Source organism: Microplitis demolitor, chromosome 3 (assembly GCF_026212275.2).
Source record: "Microplitis demolitor isolate Queensland-Clemson2020A chromosome 3, iyMicDemo2.1a, whole genome shotgun sequence".
NCBI lineage: Eukaryota > Metazoa > Arthropoda > Insecta > Hymenoptera > Braconidae > Microplitis > Microplitis demolitor.
This window is the reverse complement of record NC_068547.1, coordinates 18133426-18157227: the sequence shown is the minus strand read 5'-3', so window position 1 is coordinate 18157227 and position 23802 is coordinate 18133426. Positions and strand designations below refer to the sequence as shown.

At 30.0% G+C, this 23802-nt stretch overlaps 2 protein-coding genes across 6 annotated transcripts in view; one reads left to right on the top strand and one right to left on the bottom strand.

Moving 5' to 3' along the window:
* Nucleotides 1-23802, bottom strand: part of LOC103572983 (tubulin monoglutamylase TTLL4) — a 127259-nt gene that overhangs the window by 88559 nt on the left and 14898 nt on the right. For 2 of the 5 annotated variants that reach the window (XM_053737818.1, XM_053737820.1), the window contains exon 2: nt 833-962. The gene's annotated coding sequence lies outside the window, so the exon portion shown is untranslated. Of the gene's footprint in view, nt 1-789; nt 963-5595; nt 5714-23802 lie in introns of those variants that run through there. The other 3 variants (XM_014442740.2, XM_053737819.1, XM_053737817.1) reach the window with 3 other exon arrangements.
* LOC103572968 (enhancer of split malpha protein-like) lies at nt 3041-3977 on the top strand. The gene has a single exon (XM_008551804.1). It carries the CDS (start codon nt 3198-3200, stop codon nt 3705-3707), a length of 510 nt encoding a protein of 169 aa, XP_008550026.1. The 5' UTR covers nt 3041-3197; the 3' UTR covers nt 3708-3977.

The window sequence follows — 23802 nt, the reverse complement described above, 5'->3', positions numbered from 1 at the left end:
TTATGTTATATGTTCACTTTAGATTTTGAGATCACGCGATTTTTATTATCTCACTGTTTATATTGTTTGAAATTGTTCCTAAATGATCTAAGACATGATTTTCGCATTTTTATATACGATATAATAAATATCAGCACCTGCCTTTTTTTTAAACGAACATATTTTATTGTTATTCATATTTTAGCAAATTATCCATTTATCTGACAATCATCTCAATACTTTGTATCGTCTCATTACATAGCGTGATAATAAAATGTGGTTGTATATTTAACTACATAATTAAACTTAATTTATCAAGAATCCAAAATATAACGATAATATTTTTTGATCGGTCATTTAGTTGACGATGTCTGGAGTCTTTTCGGAGTAAATTGCAATTCCGAGGAGATAAATAAAGTTAGGTAAACCGGTTGTAATATTCTATTGGGTGATGTGACATGTGTAACAAGATGCTATAGAGGAACCCGATGTAATAATTTTTTTTTATATACAATATATAAAAGTATATATATGTATACATTTATTTCCAAAGGGCAAAAAGGGTTGCTGATTGAAAACCGGTTATGGATTAGAAGAGTTCTGCTCAAAGAGATGAGCCAGCGGGAATCTATATATAAGTGGTTAAATTTAATTGGCAAATGTGGTTACGTTGAAAGGAAACAATGAGACAATGCCGTACGGTGGTACTATGAGCTCATCATTCATCCAACGACATTATACACACACTCACATATATATAAGCACATTTATTTGAAAATATATAATAGTCTGTTTAAAAAAAAAACATACATATATGGTATGGATATAAACATTCGACTCACGTATCTTGTACCTTTGGACGGATGAGGTTGATACTCTGATGGACAGGCTCGTGCACTGCCAAGCTTAAAGATCTTCAAGGGTGGCAGCAACCAAAGTACCTGGAACTGACCAAGGCCGGACACTTGCACGCCTCTTGGTATCTGTAATAAAGAACGAAAAATTCAGTTAAACTCAAATGTCTCGATCGTTTGCAATGTCACGTACCGATCGTTTTATTTATTATATTTTTGTATGTATATATATATATATATATATATATATATATATATATATATATATATATATATATATATATATATATATATATAAGGGTAGAAGGTTAAATTTATTCAAGTGTACCGTACACGAACAGGTCCCACGGATATTGCAAGTCGTAGAGACTCATAAACTCCACCTGCATTTAGTTTAGGCGAGTAAGGATTTAAGTGAAAACAAATAGTCAAACCGTGTAGCAAAATGGCTTCTCAGGTACCTGAGACATTCTTTTAGTTTTATTTTAGTTTTAAGTTGTACTTGTACACTTGTGCACTTGTACACTTGTACACTTATGGGGTGTAAGAACTAAAGAGAGAGAAAGAGAGAGAAAGAGATAGAGGAAGGCTACAAGGCTACATGATGTACCTGACATCAACCTGACTAAGTAGAAATGCGTATCCCTGCCCATTTTTACTGCTATACTAGATTGCTAGAAATGTTAGCAGCTAGTGTACAGTATAGACATATAGTCTAAGGTTTTATGATGCGAAGGGGAACTTAAACCAACGGGATTGGAAGGGAAACAACGAAACCGGAAAAAAGACCCCCGTGGCAGGTTGTACACCCATAATTTTAAAATCCTCAGGTGCACACTGTAAATACATTTTAAATTCAGTGCTAATGCTAAATGAACTTGAAAATGTATTTGGAAGCTTAAGTTGTAAAATGGTAATTTTTAATTTGAATTTTATAAAAATGGACAAAATTCAATGAAGATATGCAAAGTTGAGTTTTCGGTTGTAAAATTATAATTTTGTAAGTCTGTGAAAAAATATATTTTAGTTTTTTTTTAGTTAGAAGAAAAATTAGTTAATTATTATTTTTATAAAAAAAAATATTTTTTATGCTGTACAAGAGTTCTCATTAGGAGTTCAAGAAAAATATGCTTGAGAAAATAAAACAGTAGTAATAGGTCGAAAATGTATGCTTGAAATAACTAGCACGTGTGTTTGTCTAGAGTCTCGAGGGCATTTTTCACCCCCATGTGTTTATAATTGTACAAGTTGAATTCCAAAGATTAGTTTCGAGTGTTTTTGGCCCCACAGTGAGTTTTTAGTTTTAGTTTTAAGAAGAAAAAAAAAATACATTGAAAAAAACAAATGCTCTGATGACCTCGGGGGTAGGTAAGATTTTTTTACTCCTACCTCCCACAGAGAAAAACACTTTTGAAAAAACATTCTACTAAAAAAAAAAAAAAAAAAAAAAAAAAAAAAATAAACGTTTTCCATCAAACAAAATAATTATAAAGAATTTTAAGGAAAAATAATTAAATATTAGCTGTAATTAAATTTTACTCATAAAAAAAAAATGAAGAATTTTCATAAAAAATGATTAAGAATTACATGATGTTATTAAATAATTCATCTGATAAAAAAAAAAAAAATAATAATGCTCCAGTTGAAAGTAAATCTTAAGAAATTTCTCTCTTCGAAATAAAACGTGTCGTAACAAGTTCGTGCACGTCTTGAAAGTAAAAAGAAGTATAAAAAAATAAAAAAAAAACCTTTAACACAACCCCTAGCTTACTTCGTTTCATCCAATCTCTTAAAGAAGACCCAACTCGTCTATATGTAAGGACATATAAGGAAATCTATATACACAAGGAACGATGTATAAGCAAACACGTATACTGTGGACTATATACCAGCTATAACATTAAGGACCCCCTGATTGTGAATAAGAAAAGAGAGAGCGCGGGGGTGACCGAGGGGGCGACTCAGATTCTTCGTGGCTCTAGGGTTGGATGGGTTAGGTTAGGGTGTGTGTGGTGTTGTTGTATTGAGTGAAGGCGAGCAGCGGCAGATGGTCGGCGTGGACCTCGACGTGGGAAGCTCCGAATTCTCCGAGTTCCCACAGCCAGAGTGCACCTGCCTTCCCCTACTCTGCTCTACCCCCGACCAGCCAGTGGGTATATAAGCTCGGGGTTGCTTCACTCACCCATCATTCGCTCACTAGCGCACATTCTGAGTAAAAGCTACATAACAAGCCTATACTACTCTCACAACCATATTTCGTTTACGTTTTCAACCAACGAAATAAATATATACATATAACTAACTGTAGTCACGTGTTTCGCGGAGTGTTAATTGTCAAAGTTATCATTATCTATTTAAATAAAGATGGCCGCCACAGTAAACCACGTGTTCGAGTACGAGAACGAGTTGAACGACAATCTATACAACTTGAAGATGTCTGGAAACAATAAAAACAACAATAACAGCAAAAACAAAAGCGCAACCCGTACGGTGAGAAAATTATTGAAACCTTTACTACGTTTGCTGAAGAAGAAGAGCTACAAATTCGCCAAGAGTAGCAGTCAGAAAGCAGAGCCACAAGCTGAAATATTCACTGAAGAGGTCGACAATCAAAACAACAGCAACGAGGCATTGGAGCAGCGATTGCTAGCTGATTTGGCAAATGCTGAAGAAGGTGCAGCCATCACAGTGTGCCTCGATGGTCAAATGACAGTTGTGCCTGTGGTTCCTGGACAGTGCTACGTACCAGTTCACTTTGCACACACATGTGCTGGTGACTTTTACTGGACAACAATTTCACTGGGTGACAGTGATCTCTGCTACAAAGAACGTGCCTTCTCGCAGAACCAATTGCCTGAGATGCAAGTTGCTTGAACGGTATGTACCACAACTTATATGGCTATGAGTGCTGCCATCAATATCTACCTCAACATTTACATCCATGGATGGACTTTGTGGATGGTTATATAAAACAACTTCAAAGGACGCTTCGAACGCTGAGACACAACCGGTTCACGGGGAACTAATTTCGAGATTTGGTCTTTATTCAGAGCAAGGCCAATGCAAGTGTCATTCACCAGCGGTCAACGACATAATCTGTCAACTACACCTGATATTAATTATTAGTAATAAGATAATTTTTAAATACTGTGATCAATAGAGTTTAGATTTCAATTTTTTTTTTTTTTTTCAATATAAATTTAATTTTAATTGCTCAATTTTTTTTCGTGTTTTATTGTACACGATTTTCGATTTTATATTCAATTTATTTAATTATTGTATTTTGATAATAATAATAATAATTAATGCTTGTGATATCTGTACCTATATACTATAGATATTTAATTTAAACAAAGAAAAAAAAATTTATAATTATAAAACATTTATATTGTGATAATTGTAATTCCGATTAATTAATCGGGATATTCTGACCAATCGTCTTCCATTTTTCTTTTTAATAAAAAAAAAAATATTTATAAATACTTTGTATTATTTAACAATCCTTCCATTTAATTTAATTTAATTAATTTTAATTATTTTTTTAAGAATATTTCAGCTTGTATTAAGTTTATATTTAAGTTCAACGGTTCTTTAAAAAAAAAAAAATCGTTATTTTCATTTAACACAACCGACTTTCCGACAATACATTTGGAGCCGTTGGAGAACCGGTGGCATACCTGGGGGAGACTACGAAATTAAGCAATTGGGGTCGGTTGACTTTCTTTCACTCCGCAGTCACTAAATATTTCTTTAACGTTTTAACCAACACCTGAAGGAATTCCCGCCAAAAGTACTCGAGAATATTTCAGTAATTTCTTTATCCAATTGTTTACTTGCTTTTTTTACTTTTTCGTCGACAAATAATTGCGATGGCTGAGATTCAACGATGCTGGTAAGTGCGTAAATTTTTTTTATTCTCAATAATGAAATCAACAGACAACTTGTTCAGATCACAGCTGAAAGATATAATAACGATTGCAAGCTTTTCATTAAATTATTTTTTTATAGCAGAGGGTGCTCCAAATTTTATCAATTTCAATTGATTAACAATAGAAATGAAGAGTTTGCAGTGTGCTGTGTTAACATTGATAATAAAAATGGTTACAATGCAGACACGTGCTGTCCATATGCGACAAGTAGATGTACATACGTGAGATGAACTACATAATACAAGAGAGGGCATGGGGTAAAAAAATATGCGAGTCTAGTTTATTCGCATGATTTTTCCATGTTGATTGTGTATCTATAATAAGGGATGCGGATCAAACTTCCCCACACCCATCTGTCGAAATAATAATAACAATAACAAAAGATAGAACCAATTCACTTACCGTAGCCGCGAATAATAATAGAATTTAAACGGTCCGCAGAGGGTTTAAATTTTCAGGGGTGATTTAACGATAGGGTTAATTTTGTCATTATATTTACTTTACACTTATAGGTCATGTAGGAGCTAAGCTCTCAATTATCTAAATTAAATAGATTTTATTTTTAAAAAAATTCAAAAATTATTTAAAAAAAATTATTTTAAATAGAATGTTAAAATTAATATCTCATAGTTTTGGTTACATAACTAATTAAACTTTTTGTTTATTTTAAAAAATTATCAATTTTTAAAATTCATCTAACTATTTTTTTAGTTCCAAGTGTTGAATTTTCAGAAATTGTTAAATATTTAATATAACATAGTCGACGTCTCATAATTTTTGAATTTTTTTAAAAACGATAAATTAAAAAAAAAAGAACATTCACAAAATCGCACCTGTAGCTTTTTGAATTTTTTACATGCGCATATTTTTAATTTTTTCCTTTTTCTGTAATTGATTTGTTGAAAAAAAATCCAAAAATTATTGATTGTCTGCTATCTTCAGAATCATTGTTTTGAGCCGCTATAAAATCTGATAAATCAATAAAAATAATTTATTTGTTGATAACTTTTTTTTTTTTTTTTTTTTTTTTTTAAATGAAAAAATAGTTTGAATAATATTATTATTAATTTCAAAGAATGATTATTATTATAGAGCTAGATTTCGCGCGAATTTCTAATACTTGTCTACTTGATTCAACTAGTTTTCCCTAGATGTCGTTCGTAGTAAATATTCGTAGTAGAAATCTACAATTCAGAAATAATATTTCATCTCTTGTTACCAACCCCTACTATAATTTTAAAAAATAATAATTATAAATATATTTTTTTAATCATTTTTGAAAGTAATTTATATTAAAAATTCAAATTTAATTCCTTTTATTAATGCGATATAAAAAAAAAAATAATTAAATTACATATGAATTTATAAGTTATGATTCTGAATTTAACTCAACAGGTAATTATATTTAAATGATCAATTACATGAATGTAATACTTTTGTAAAAGATCAATAACATTATATGTGGATTACTTAAATTGAAAGAGAAGAAAAATGATGTGCATTTAATAAAATTTATCCAGAATTGATATTATATAAATAATAAGTGATATTTATATGAATAAATTTATGAAAATTATTAACATGGACAGCTCAACTGACAAGGATAATTTACTTTCTTTAATGAAAAACTATATAAATCAATTAATTTAATTGATTTATTAAAAATTTTTTTTTAAAAAACCATTTTTGCTTGTTTTGTTTCTATTTTACATATTTAACGATATTAATGCTCATCGATTAATAACTTTTAATCGAAGGCCGAGAAGATGTAATTATGCTGAAATCAATAAAATTTGAAAGTCCAACAAATTTCAATTATATACTCGAAAACCAACCGTGTAGTCGAAATTAACATACTTGCAAAATAACATCGAAACGCCATAAGAAATATATATATATATATATATATATATATATATTTGACATACCATAAAATGTATTTTAATGATTAAAGAAAAACATAGTTTTGATTATGACCTTAAACGAGGAACGCATTTAATGTGTGTTAAATAATACACTTATAATGCACTTGGTTATAGAGTATACGCGATCGATATATGGTCACCATAATTACAGCTATTATCGACGTTTGTAATACTTAAAACTTTCTTTCATTTAATTGAAAATTTATTCGATGAACGCAGATGTAATGTTTTTACATAAAAATATAAATTTCAATTATACAAAAATATACTAATTCATTCAGTTAATTTTACATAGTCAAACGGAATTATAAATATATACGTCTACAAATTTAAAATAAATATAATGACCATTAAAAATACATAAAAATAAGATAACCCACTTTTGAATTTAGTCGTGAGAATTCGATTATCATTAATTTAACGCGACCTTAAAAAATTTTTTCAAATAATAAAATACGCGGTGTCATTTGAAGTCCAATAAGATAGCAGAGTGACAAAAACGACAGTTTAAGAAAATAATACTTATGATGGTAACATTTTTCAAATTTAGTATAGATAAAATATGATCCTGAAATTGACGTACTGAAGTTAGCTGACGTCTACTAATTTTTAGATTTCATTTAATAACGACAATTTATAATTGTATTTCAACATTAATTACAAAAAAAAAAAAAAAAAAATTAAAAATATGCACATTTAGAAAATTAAAAAAACTACTGGTGCAATTTTTTCAAATATTTTTTTTTTTTATAATTTATCGTTTGGAAAAATGATCCAAAATTATTAGAAGTCGGCTAACTTCAATATCATAATAAATTAAATCAAATTTAATATGCACTGTCAAACTATTATTTTTTAAACTTTTTTTTTAAATAAGTCTCACTCTAAACAATTCGTCTTTGCTTTGAAATATTACAAAAAAAAAAAAGTAAAATACCCGACCCTAAATAATTTTCATTAAAAATATTGATATCACATTACCCTGAATCCTTGCAGATTTTTCGAGCCTCAATATAGATTTAAATATCAGATGGTATGAGGTAATACCTTTGAAAGGATTTCATCACCTTTTTTAGCCAGTTAAATGATTACGAAATGTTATAAAAATCCATTGATCGTAAAATATTATTTAATACCCAACACGAAATTTTACTAGAAAGTCATTTCTTTTTAATCAAAAATTGCGATTTTTCCGGACAGAAAAATTAATTTTAATTTACATATCAAATTTAATAATCATTAGTCAAGTATTTTAAACGATATTTAACTTCTATTAAAAGTGAAAGACGAATATCCGAGTTATTTAACACAAATTTTCTATTACTAACGCACTAAAAATTACAAAAATAATTGAATACATTTGGAGCATTTAAACATTAATTACTCATTATAATGAGCGAAGAACATTAAATATCAATGAAAATTATCAACAATTGATAAAAAGCCTCTTTTAGATTATTTCCAAGGAAATCGTTACCAAATGTTAAAAATTAGTTTATTAGTCAACACGTTTACAAAATATTAATAAATAGTTCATCACCTATTTACCAACGGTTTATCAAATATTGATAAATATCGAGACATATATATAAAAATATCGTCAACGTTTTTAGATATTTTATATTTTACTGTTGTGACATCTAATAGCATTCCACTCTACTAAAATAAAAGGGACAAGTCGAATTCAAAAAAGAATTCTGTTTAAACAGAATAAAAATGAACATTTATATAAAATACGATAATTATTTTATAGTTTAAACGTAGAAATACTGAATTATATAAGGGTTGAAAACCAATCAATTTAAAAAATCAAAATTGATAAAAAAACTAATTAAAAACCCCACTTATCCTATGCCGAGTTAAATTTTGAATCATCATAAAATTTTCGTCATCTTTTCCTCAATATACATATGTGTATACATCTTATTTCGCAAAAACAAAATTAATTGCAAATAAAAGTCGAAACAACAATCAATGTTAATCGTATGTTAAACGAAAAACATTTATTAAAAAATTAAAATAATTATTAGCAAGTTAAAAAAGTTTCACTTTTCTGTAATGACGCCAATCGAGGTCAAATAAATTTTCATTTCAACTTATCTCGATGGAAATCGTAATGAAAACAAAAAAGTACATATGAAGTTTTTAATCCAAAAAATTTAAGTCACAAAGTGGAAGTCGGGCCTTTAACAAACGAGATAAAATTTTAAAGTAATGAGTGAAAAAAAAGATAAAATACACGTAACTCATGCTTGAGAAAGAACTTTTTGAGAAGTAGAAGGATGAAGTGGTAAAAAAAAAATTTATGAGGAATGAGTTGACGTATAAAAGAATCTCTTGGGCACCCACTTGTTATATATTTAGCATTTCTTGTCTTTCTTTTTTTTAATGGCTTCATATATAAATACATACGTACACGTACATTCATTCATATATGTATGTATATATAAATATAATGTTATGTGTGGTTGGTTGTCGCGTCGCTCGTGCCATTTGCAATATCTACTGTCGCTACGGAACTCATTCCCACGGCCTCGATCCAATACGTGCTATACATATATACATTTATATATATATATATATATATATATATATATATATACATATGTAGATATATATATATATATATATATATATATATATATATATATACATATGTAGATATAGATATATAGACTATAATCGGCGTGTGCTGAACGCGTGCTTTCTGACCACTGGTATACACGCATGTTGACTCTCCTTCTATGTCAAACTACACTTTAATCTATTAGGTTGGCTAGTGTACAAACTTGTCCATACACCGTATCCAACTGCTACGAAAAGTCATTTGTTAACATAAAAAAAACACATATACATATAAGCATGAGTGTATCATGTTCGTGATATACTTGGGTACATGTTTAGTTTTCTTAAACCAGATAAAATATCTTCTACGAATTTTAAAAAAAGACGGCTTCGTCTTAAGACACTGTTAGAATTTATTTTCTCGCTTTGGTAATTTAAAAAAACTATATATATCATCTTTTAAATAAATTAAATTATTTATGAAATACATAGTCAGTTCTAAAATTAATTTTTAACGAAATACGAAATCTAGAAAACATTTAAACTTCTATATTTTATTAGTCAATATTTTACTTTTTATCATGACGTTTTTTATGATTTTGAATTTCAGTTACTGTCACATCAATCATATAAGATATTATTATTGCTCGTCTATTTTTCTTCGAAATTTTTTATCTACTTACATATGATGACAAGGAGGAAAAAATTATATTTAGAGTTAATTTAGCTTAATAAAAAAATATATATATATATATATATATATATATATATATATATATATATATATATATCGTTTAAATTGGTAGCAATTTTTTGTGAATAAAGAAAATTAAATTTTATTTGTCTTTATTACAGTCATAAAAAAAAATGTATTTTTTATTTTTAAAATTACTGATGGAAAATAAATTGGATGAAATTGAAGAGTAATAAAAATAGTAATTTCCCGTGTGACGTTGGCTGTAATATAATTCCATGGAATGGAACACTTGCAAGTGAGTTTTTCAGAGAATGTAAAAGGAAAAGTAAGTTTAAAGTAGCTTCTAAGATGGTACAGTAAGACTATGATCATCATCAGGTTCATGATGATGATGATCATGATGATGATGATGATAGTATCGAACTCGCGCCTTGCTCGTGGCTATACTATCGCGCGTTCATAAAACACATTCAACAATCACGGCTACGGGGGCCGTATGCGCAAGTCGAGATCGCGGCGAATTGAAGCGTGCAGTCGCGTGGACGTGTGCTATGTCTCAACGATCAGATATTATTATATTATATGTAATGATTATAACAACAATATAAGTTATAATTCTACCGCAACTAAAACTCAACCTCATGTCGGAATTATTCATCGCATGCAGAAATAATTATTATAAATAAACTAAACTTTATGTAATATTGTATTATTTCTCATAATATATATGAAACAATAAATACCCTCCATGTCTAATTACACACATGCAAAATTCGATATAATGACTTAATTATTTTTTGAATAGTACTGTGAATAGAACAAAAATAAATTTTAATAATACAATCATTCAAAAGTCATCCCAGTATCTTTTAATGAAAGAGTTGAAAACTTTTGTGGTAAAATGTCTCTTTTTTTTTAACCCGAGCTCTTTATGAAAAATAACAATGTAAGTTTCTTGAGCGTGTGAATAATAAATATAAAAAAAGGAATATATATATATATGTTTTTTTTTTTTTTTTTTTTTTTTTTTTTTTTTTTTTTTTTAAGTAATGAATATTCGAAGGATTTGAATAATATAATATAGGTATATAATATAATACAAAAGACTCAATTACATAAAGATAAAAAAAGAACCCACAATTGTGTGAGACTTTCATACAAGAGTACAGTACTATACAGAGGACCTGACTTGTAAATATATGTATACATATATACATATATGTATATAAATGCTGGTATACAGGCAATGATGAGACACGCAAACTTTCATTCACCGCGATCAAACCAAAACAACCATAAAGAAAAATAAAATTTAAAAAAATAAAAAAAACCGGGGGAATTAAAATAAAAAATTGTTCATATAATATTAAATATATACACACGTGTGTATATGGCATTGGCCTGACGTCGTTCGCGTGATCCGACCGCTTCTTGCCATCTTGAACTTACAATTTTTTATTTCTTCATATTTTTTATATATTATGGTTATTATTGTTTTTTACTCTTTTTTTGCAAACCACCTTTCTGTATTACATTGTAAAGTGGTGAAGCACCGGAAGCTGGATGAACCACAGCAGAAAATAGCTACAGGCATGTCCTTGTCCACTGAATTCCAAAGTATACACATAAATAAAAAAATGTATACAGACATACGCATATATATGTGTATATATATGTGTACCTGTCATTTATTTCGCATTTAGCTGTAATAATGGAGGTCTATCATTTTCCTACACTTGTCCTTCATTAACTCAACGAATTGCTGTATTATTTCAGATACACTTCATCAACATATTTACTCTCATATATATATATATATATATATATATATATATATATACATATATATTTATATATATATTTATATAAATTATAATTTTAGTCGAGTAGCGAATTAATATATACAGTTGTAGAACTTTGATTGCACGAGATAATTAATCATCTTGAATAGTAATTCTAAAATTAAAATTACAACAAGATAAAAAGATTGAAAATATTAAATAAGGTGTGCGAGTGTGTATAAATATCGAGAAAAAAAAAACGAGAAATCTACATCATTTTATTATTAGTCATGATTATTAAATCGTGCCAGACGCGATATAAATCTCTAGGGATAAAAAAAATAGTAAATAATTATAACAATAAATAATATCTCGCTTTTGGTGTTTATGAGCATGTTTTTTGCATGAGTTCTAATTATTGCAATAAAATATATCTACATATATTAGTGTAATCCTGCAAAAATAATAAATTATTTATTTTAAATCTCAAGTTATTTGTGAATAAATAAAAAAAATATTTTTCAAATTATAAAAACCAATTACCAGTTGAAAATAATTTTGTTAATATTAATTAATAGAAGTAATCAATTTAAATTAAATTCCATTTTAGGAAAAATATTTAAAAAATAATAATAATAATAATAAAAATATTTAAAAAATTAAAAAGTATAAGTTACTACATAAATATATAAGAGATTATAAAAACATAAATTTGCAATCAAAGCAATGATAAAAATATTTATAATAAAAAAGTATAACATAAATATGGATACTATGGTTATTTTTAATGAAGCTAAACGAGCAAAAATCGGCAATAAAAATAACTGCGATTAAATTATTGATTCCTGGAGCATTTTAGATGTCGACAAAAAAAAACAGCAATGATAATAATAATAATAAAAAAAAGCAATCTGACAGAGAATCGAGTGGCGAATAAGTTGAGAAACGGTGAAGAATTGGCTGGGCGATAAACGAGTCAAAGTGGGTTCGCAAGGACAACAAAATACCAATTGATCGGCTGAATATATTTTGACATCAAGGCGATTCCTTGAAGGTGCTGGTGGGTGTGCCAGTAATCGGACAAAAATTTATCTTACGTCTTGCCAGTGGCTTCTCCGCGTGGGAACTTGAGACAGATGCGTCGCGCGTGAGAATCTCGGGCAGATGCGGACTTACGCACCTTCTTGAGTGCCACGCACTAACCCGCTATACATATTTGTATAGCTCACACGTATAACCATTTTATGTACATATATACCTTTTTCTTCACTGTATAAGGGTACAAATACTATATATGTATAACGATGTGATGTCTCACGTGTTCAAAACTGATCGCAATTCAAAATAAACGTGTATGCTATTTTTCATGCCTCCATTCTATATCATACTCCGTGATTTTCTTTGTCACATATAACATTATATAGATATAATATACATTATACTTTTATCCTCTTTCTATACCACACTAGACAACTGAACTATAATAATAAAAAAAATATTTTATTTATTCTTTATTATGCACACAGACACACGCGTAAAGCGTGTGCTCTTGATCAGGATCTCCTTTAAATCTTCGACGTGCTCCGATGATGATTGCAATAATATGTCAAGGCGTGTGTTGGGAACGTGTAAGACATGCGTCTCTTTTCATATATTTTTATTATTTAATATTCTATATATATTGTTATTATTATATATACATATATATATATAATATAATTGGTTGTAATACAACGTAAGCTATTATGTATCAATAGATTTTATGGGGATGAATATTCCTCATCCATTGACATTAGAATAAGAAGCTGTCTCTCCTTACGAGACATCAACTCGAATCATCTGTGACTGTATATACTATCAAGTACGTATTATACAATATCGAGAGATTGGATATTTTTTTAATATTTTCTTATGTGTGTTATATTTTATTTTATTATTTTTTTAGTGATGATGTGAATCGTGACGGGCCGTCAGAACGATGACATCTTTGATCTGATGTTGTGGAAAAAAAATAGGGAACTCGAAAACTTTTTTATTTCATCCGATGGTATAGATATATATATTTATTTACGATTCATTGAAAATATTATATGAAATTGTCATTGATAATTGGATCGGTTTGACGTTTTTTTAGACATGATATTTTAATGCAATCAAAATAAGAGAATTTGTGTGCTCGTTTTAAATTCAAAAGATAATTTTAAGCTTGTATTTAAGTACATATATTTAAATAATGCACAAACATCTGTGGTATTAAATTTTAAACAGTGAAATTTTTAATTTTTTTAAATTATTATTTTTTTTTTTTTTTTTTTTTTAAGTCATTGGAGATTTTGATTACTCAATTTGGTCGTCAGGTAATATTATTTTTCTACTACACTGTCAGTAAAGTTAATGGAACAAGATACTCAGTGACTCAATCCCTGAAGTTCCGGCACAGTTTATGTTACCCCTATAGCGGCATGGACCAAAGCAGCCGATGTCAGGTGTGTGACCTCATTTGAGATATTTTCTTTACGCGAAGAGAGTAATCGTCGAGGCATCGATAATGCAGTGAATGGACAACATTAAATTTTATTGGGGTCGCAGAGGAGAAAAAAACGCCCATTAAATATCAACCGAGAAATGAAAAAATCGATGCATGTAAAAAAAATGGGGAGCAAATAAATGAAGAGCTGAGTAGGCAGCCAGGCTCTGGTAGGTGGGTATCAAGTGAAACGAGTGTGCGATAATTGTGAACCGACTCAATGAGTGCACATCCGTAGGTGCTACACGTGCAGAGATTACGCTCAGATTGTCGAGTTACAGGCAAGATACCACTACTACATATTTAAATATACACAACTCACATTCATTGGCCGCATCATCTCCCAGGTGGTCGTTTCTCTCTACTCTGAATCCGTTCTACACTCAAACTACTCCAATCAACGTATAATCTCTATAAACGTTGACTTCCTTATCAGCTAGTAAACGCACCATCTTTCCACTACGTCTTACTAAATTTGCTTAAACAATTAAACCATCTTATCCTTTTTCTACTTAATCGTTTATTTCAATTTATTTTTTATGTAATTGATTGATTCGCTAAAATTTCGTCTAGACGATTATAATTAACTAAAAAGCCTATTATTATTTTTTTTAATAACCAGAAAATAATGAATACATTTTTTTATTATTTCAATCAATATTTAAATTAATTATCGAAATGATTTCATTCGAGAAAAAAATAAAAATATTTTACTAGATTTTTCAAAGGTATTTTGGTTAAAAAAAAAAAACCTATAATTATTAAAAAAAAAAAAAATTATTGCACAACCAATTCATCATAAAATAGATGATAATCTTTCCGTTTTTTGATGTTAAGAAAAAAAATATTTTCAACAACTGGTTAAAAATTATCTCGGATCTGACATTTTAGAAAATACATAAAAGAAAAAAAAAATTTGACACACAACGAAAAGGTAAAAGAAGATGAATCTAGAGGCACAGAAGCCGATAATGACCCTGTATGAGTAACTCGTGCAGGCCACGAGTAGTCCACGTGAATGCACATGCTCGATATTCCCATGGATTCTTTTTACCTTATGGCGGCCGGTGAGACCTACTCGAGGATGAGTCTGGTCTCCCCTCTGTCCCTCATTCCTTTCGACCCTCTCTTTATATATGTAGTGTGTATATTTTTTTTATTCTCCACCGTAAGATTTCCCCCCGGGGTCTGTTCGTGTGCAGACCACGAGTTAGGCGCGAGGGACGCACATGTCCTGAATTCCCACACTTTAGATGCCACCACCTTGCGGGGGACGCGCGCCCTTGTATGTCGAGCATATATATGTATAGATGAAAGAGAAAGGGGGAATGCGGGACAAGGGGAATTACAAGAACCACGTGTGCTCGCGTGCATCTTTCGCGCGCTTTTTCTACTACGTCATTCTTTCATTCTTATTTATTTTATTTTTTTCCTTTCATCCTACAACTTATTCTTGTTTTTAACCTTGAAATATTTTTTTATCCATTTATTTTTTTGAATAAATTATTAATTAATTAAATAAACAATAATAGTGACAGCAGTTTAAAAATAATGATAATAATTCATTAGTATACTCATTGTTAATTTAAAATGTCACGTGATTAATGTGGGACACGATTCCGAGAGTTTCGGACATCCGGAATAGACAAAAGTCTTATTCTCTTTGGCTCAACTTAACTCCTTTATATAGTGTGTTTAGTTGTACGAATAAAGAGACAAGTATTACTACTTTAGGAGGTCTGCTTTTAACGTGGGTGTAAATACGTTTAGTTCTCATCCACTGATTGCAGAGAGTAAGACCGTGTGACTGTGATGCCACGAGGCGGCTCATTCAATCTTTCCCGCGCCCGCATTCACGCTTATTCTTTAGTCTTATTCTTATTCTTTTTTCGTCTGACAACTGAGGCTCTTTGCATGCATCCTCTTACACCTACTCGGACCTCGTTGTCAAAGTCGTCATCATCCTTGTGTATACATATTTATATACGACAAGTGAAGAGTCAATGGACGAGTATAATGTGCACGTATGTGTCAACGAGTAAATGACATTTTTAAAATTTTTAAATTATACAAGTACTTTTTTTTTTTTTTTAACTAGTATTTATATGAATGTAAATTTTTCCATATGAATTCATATGTTTTAATTGGGAAATTATTATTTATGTAGTCAGTTTAGTTTTTTATCAAAAGAATGCGGAGCAAAATGAGGATTATGCAGAGAAACTGCTTTTTCATTTTTATTGCGCTATATCTGACGTTTACCTAAAAAAAAATTTCAAAAAATCTCAATTGTGATTAAAAAATTTTTTTTTTTTATTTTGAAGCAAAACGAGGACTCGCAAAATAATGAAAAGTATTAATTTTTTTTATTCGTAATAAAATTTGAAAGTTAACCCACACTGAGAAAACAATTTATTTGAGCCAAATGAGATTTGTTTCATTCAAATAAATTCCATATTTGAATTGACCCAATCAGTATCTATTTAAGACAAAAATATGGTTCATTTGAATGAAATAATGATTTCTTTACTAACAAATCTGTATTAGGATGGTAGCATTGTAGCGCCACCAACCGTGGTGTAATTTTTTTCAACCAAGATTTGTCAACAATAAACAAATATATACAGTCGAGTCGCGTTATAAGTCCGGCTTGTGTCTTTTTCTTTTAACCAGACTCGCGTTATTATAAGAGAGACACCAATAGGACTTATAACGCGACTCGACTGTATTTAAATGAAATAAATGATTTTATTCAGTTAAATAGATTTATTTATTTGGCTCAAATAAATTGTTCTCTCAGTGCATGAGTAAAATAAAAAGATGTAAATGCTCCAATTTGTTTAACCCCCCCTTAATTATTTATCAAATGTTTATGCAGAAAAAGTTTAAAATTTTTAAATTATATAAATTTGGAAAAGAATTGTTTATTGAAATTTAATAAATAAAAAAAAAAAAAAAAAAAAAAATGATATAAAGATTGAATAGCCGTGCACGTGTAATACATAGGGTCAGTCACACGCAAGACACGCGCGTTTGGTAAAAATAAAGTTAAGAAGGTTTATAACAAACATATATATATATATAAATGTAGTCAGAGTAGGTATGGTATATATTATCTATAGAAAAAAAAGTAAAAAAAATGATAGGTGGTGAGAAAGCAAAAGAAATGAAAGATTAGATTTAAGTATGTAATGTGTAAGGGGATAGGAGAGAAAAGGAGGTAATCGGTGAGCAGCGGACACTCAATGAGACAGTCTCGTTTCTCGTAGGACGAACAGATGAACGAGGTCCGTGGGAAAGCACTCGCTCGGTTCCTTCCTTATAGGAAGGCGTAGTAGGATTCGTGGCTGGCTACACACTATACGATATGTCCGGACCTACTATACACCAGCTACTATTCGGGACCATCTGCCCAAGTCTCTCACGGCTCCGTGCCAGCTGCCGATATCTTCGCGCGCGTATAAGCGTGCATCGACCAGCTCTCCGCGATATCTTCCTTTTGCGTCCATGTGTATAAGTGTGCTAGTAGAACTACATTCTCTGTACTTGTATGCTCTGTATCCTTATCCTCCTCTTCCTCCACCTCATGCTTATTTTATCTTTCGTTTCATTCACATCAATGACGTCGTTATTACACAACAATATAAAAGAACAATCGACAACACAACAGGGTAATAAAAAAAATAAGAGGCCAAACGGGTTCGACTTTTACTTACAGCTACTACTTGACGGAGTAACGAGCTCACCCCTGGATACGTGTGCTCGCCGCGTGCGGTGCACGAGTTACCCCCAGGGAGTAAAAATGACAATTTTATTTTTTTCCCTCTTTATGACCTTTTACTTTTATTTATATGCCTATCACTATTTATTTTAGATAATTTATTGATTAATATATAAATAGTTATATTAGTTAACTAAATTAATTTATGGCTAATAAAATTAATTAATAAATTTATGGAAAAAAAATTTATTTTTTAAGCGGATAAATATTTCAATGATATTGATATGAATGATTCTGAAGTTAGACGATGTCTAATAGTTTTTGAATTTTTTTAAAAACGATGAATTAAAAAAAAAAGTATTTTAAAAAATTGCACCTATAGCTTCTTTTATTTTTTAAATGTGCATATTTTTAGTTTTCTTTTTTTTAATTGTCCGCTAACTTCAAATTATCGATATAAAAATGATAACTGAGAAGATTTGATGACTAAAGAACGAGTCAAGTGTATTGATCTTTCAAAAAAATTTATGGAAATTCAAAATTCAGAATACAGTTATTTTGGATTAAACTTTTTTTTTCTAAAAGCCGTTAAATTTAGTTTAAAAAAAAATGTATATTATGCCAAATTTTTAATTTTGAGTAAAGTACGCAAGGACGAAAATTCAAAATCACTATGCTAAAGTTCCAAAATTTTTTACTGATTAAAACCTTATAATTAATTTAAAAATTATGCTTGAATCAAATAAACGAGTAGAAAAACTTTTTTTTTTTAAATCTTCACTAAAGTATTTGTAGAGATACTTGAAAAATAGAGTCCGCATCGGCGTATTTATCAAAATTTTGTACTTTGAATTTAACGGTAAAAGAAATTTTACCGCTAAAAACGATTAAAAAATACATAAATTATTAAATTGGTCAACAAATTGATATTAAAAGAAGACGAGTCAAATTTAATCAAGTAAGTCATCGGTCTACCTTAAAATAATAATAATAGTTTTATTTCTAAGCTAATTAATCAAATAAATCTTAACTGTTTAGTTTTTATTCGAGTAAAAAAAAATCGGAATATTTATTTTATATTAGCATTTCAATATGATTTATCTTTGTTTCAAGATTTATTGAGGTACTCAAATTTTTTTAATTAAAAAAAAAAAAAAATTACAGAAAAAAAAAAATTGATTAATAATAAATTTACAGGAATAAATTAATTACAGATTCAAAATAATCGAAAAATAAAAGTGCTAATAAACATAAATCAAAATAATATTTAATGAATAATAAATTGAAAATATTCGTCTAATTATTATTAATATTAAGGTTTATATAAAAAAATAAAATCTATAATTCAAAGATATTATGTATGGCATTATTGTCACGCGATATTGTGAATACAGTAGGCTGTTTGTCTGATACCCGCTTGAATATATATCAATTAATTAATTATTCATTACATGATATTAATACTTTTAACGCATGTGTCCGGATACGCCACATGCATCAAAATATATATCTATATAAACTTTTACACTCTGCATTCAATTAACCCTCTTTGTGCACCGGTGTTACGAAGAAGATTTTACGTACGGACTTAATATTTGCATGTATAAATTTATACACACATTGTTTTACATATAAAAAAAAATAAAGAAACATTCTTTCCACCAAACAGAGATAAGGAAAATTGATGCATCATAAACAAACACTAGCAGCATTATTAACACGTGAAGGTCACGAGTGATTCTACCAATGTAGCAGGTACATAACTTCACCTGCTTTACCTGGTGGTCTATTCACAAACAAGTAAAAAAAAACAAGATAAACACATGTGCAGAAAATATTTTCCCACGAGTTTTAAACCCTCAGTTATAGTGATCAAAGAACCTCAAATAATAAATTATTTATTCATCCTTGCACTCGCCCTGTTGTCGAGCCATCAGCCGGTGTGCGTGCTGCAAATAATTTAATGGAAAATTCTCGACAAATCATCATCGACAGCAGAAATATATACACACTATTCTCTTCTCATCTTTGCCGTTGGTTATAAAGAATAATAATCTTTTATTTAGTATGTATATATAAAAAGGACCAACGGAAAAAAGGGTCAAGCTAAAGTATTTGAGTTAAAATTTCATTTCGATACAATCGGATATTTGCTGGCGTCGTATAAGGGTCAAGTTGTGAACACACCCGGAAATGAATGACCTATTCAAAGAAAATAAAAGAAGTTATAAGGAAGGAAAATAATAATAAAAGAAAAAAAAACGAGCGAAAGAATTAGTGGAATTTTTTTGAGCTCGTGCATTGCACGCTTCAACAGAAGAAGCTGTTCAAAAAAGGCCAGAGCTTTTGGGTTTGAGTTTTATTTCAATAGAGAGATTGAGTAGAGTGCATGAAAAAGCAAGATCTTAAGAAACATACATGTGCACAGTGTATAAGTAGACTACTGTGAAAGAAAAAGTAAAAAAAAATGTGAAAAGTAGTCGTTAGCAATAGGGGTAAATTTTAGGGTACTTGAATAGAGGGTTTTGAGATACCATAAGAGTGTGGGAACGTTTTCTAAAACGGATGCGATAATAAGAAACTAGAACACCCGCATGCTTCTGTTACGTTATTGTGTGAGGTCATCATCTAGACTACTGCCTTACACTAGATATCTTTGAATTTAAGAGACTATTTTGCCCCTATACCCTACACTGATATCCCACACATTTGAAAAAAAATCACTGGCTGTCGTCTAATTTCTCTTAAGAATGATAAATAATAAAAATCTGTGCCCAAAACATCAGTAAGTTACTACCCAGAGCTACCTAACATAACTTATCTGAAGAGTCTGAAGAAAATGAGGCAGTGACAAGAATATATGAAAATAAACGAGTCCAAATGTGTCGGTTGTAACAACATAACTTTAACATCCTTTACTGCTCAGACTCGTAAATAACCGTGATCAACATTTGTTTCAACATTTCATTCTTCATCATGTTCTTCGCTACATATATGTGTGTAGTAATATTATTTAATATACTGAGTTGCATACATTTTTCAATGAGGAATTTCCCAAATATATTCCAAGAATCAATTGGCAAAAAATAAGTGTGTCAGTAAGAAGGCTTAATTGAAATACCTACAGGTTATTTACACCAGTAGTTGGTAGGCAGTATTAATAAGGAAGTAAGAAAATATATACAAGTATATGTACATATAAATATAAATATACGGACGTATGAGAAGTGGAGGAATAAAAAAAGAAGAAACGAGTCATGACAGAGCAATCAACATCGATAAGTTAGTCATATACATATATATATATATTGGTGGTGTGTATGACAACACCATAACTGGGAAGAAAAAAGAAGTTCCGGAAGCGTGCTAACGAGCCAATGAAAAGACTCTTTGTAAGTCGCCCCCGCGAAACCGGTTATGAAAGGGACCGATAACACGTGGGTTAAAGTTGGTAACTTTTTTTAAACAATGATGCGATTATTTGTTAATGCGTGCTGAGAATATAGATACATAAGTAGCATTTAGCACACATACTAGCTTTATATATATATATATATATATATATATATATATATATATATATATATATATGGATAATAAGTTCAGTGGCCTGAGAATTATTTATAGTTGAAATTAGGACAATCAGGTGATTAAATACGAATTAGCTGAAAAACACTGTTGATCCTACAAATCCGATTTCTAATCCATGAATGGCCAGATCATGCTGCACATCTTGTAAAGACGTATTAGTCACTACTCCTTACGAGACGACCAATGAATAGAGAGCTACGAGAAGAAATAACGCTCTCTAAATTCTCTCAAAAGGAATTATATCGATGTGAGAGAGTTCTGGTATTAACTCGAGTACTTTTAAAAAGATAATAATGTTTGTGATGATGCACAGAATCTCTTAAAGATCAAATATTTTCAGTATGTCCTAATCCAAAAAACGTGTTTTTTTTTACCTGCAAAACTTATTTAAATAGCTTACAATTTTTTCTCTAACAGTTACTTTAACTCAACTATGTATTACTGACATACGTTTTAAAAAAAGACTTCAAGTACCAGTTAATAAAGTAATTAAAAATTTTTTGAAAAAATTGACGAAATAAAGACAGACAAGGACTCATCAGTAGGCACTTGTATTATTATTTATTTATTTTTTTGTCGATGATGATAATTTTGACTAGATTGACCGGCAAAAATTGATCATCAGCCGGATACCTTGATTGCTCTGGTGGTATTTGGTAATGACGGGCGATGTCTAAAAAATTCAAAATAAAAATAACTAAAAAAGATAATAACCCATCAGCGAGAACATAATCACTCTCAGAACGAGAGAAAGATAGTACATAAAGTAGTGAATAAGGCAAAACGATTGGCAAACAGGAAGAACAGCTGTAGCTAAGGAGTTGTAGTATCGAGAAACAAGTCGATTGAAAATCCTCAGGCGAATCTTCTCGACTTGTTCACTTGCCCCTTTATTTAGCCATCGGCAATCGACGCAAAAATTCTCCATACCGAATTCCAATCCAATATAATATACAATACAACCCAATACCTTCATACATAACATAACATAACATAACATAACATAACATAATATAGCTTGTATATATACATATACATATCAACTAGAGAATCGCAGAAACGATCACCTTTCAATATTCCCGCGTGTCTGACTCACCCACCTCGTGCCCGCGCGTGTTCTCTACCTGCACTGCCAATATTATTCTCCGTCTTACTTAAATCCTTCACAATCCTTCATCTTCCTCAGAATCTCGAGCATTATATATAATATATACATTTACTTTGTTTTACATCCCATCACGCCACTATACAGCCATCTCATTCAATCTCTAATATTTAAAACCAACTAAACTCTATATAATATACCACTGTCTCATTTACTCTTTTGACTGTTTCTGCTGTCTCACCTACTAAGCTACCTTTTTCTCTTTTCATTTGTCATCATTTTATGGTTGTGTATTATATTCCTCTATGTAATTACTATACACTACTACCACCATATCACACAACTCTATATGTATGCATGTATATATATATATATATATATATATATATATATATATATTCTTTCTTTGTTGGTTCCCGCTTGCACGTGCAGAGTAAGTACACGTCCTTGTCTATCTCATCGGTATTCGAGTGGATCGCGCGAGGCTCGTGGGAAAATGAGGCAGGTGGTAGTTAGAGATCCCGGTATACTCGGGCGAGGCATCGAGAGTAGAGGCACGAACCGGCCGTGAGCCATTCACGTGTTCGTATCAAGAAGGATATAACATTGTACACACCTTCTATACCCGTTCGTATACAGATAAATACTATCTTTGTATTTATCCACATAAATTTTAACTACACACAAGTATGTATATATATACATCACACTTGTAGTTATATATTATTATTGTTATTTTTTTCTCACCGATGTGAGTAGCTGCTGCTGCTGTTACTTCTGATGCTGATGCTGATGTATGGGATACACATCATGCATAAGTCTTGGAACGTGAAACGATCAAACCAATTAACTGATACTCTTTAACGAGAGTTTCCGGTTCGATTAAAAGAGATAATCACAAGTATGGAATAATTGTCCATGTTTTTTGCCACTTTATTACACACTACTTCTGTATATATAAATTAAAAAAGAGAATGTTTCATGAAAATTGTCGCAATATGACTGAGTCACATGGCCAATGACAGGCGCCAGTATGAAACATCCACGTGGATTTCTGATCAATATGTTATATAATCTATACATATATAATTATGATTATTTGGATTAATAATATAATTTATAACGACC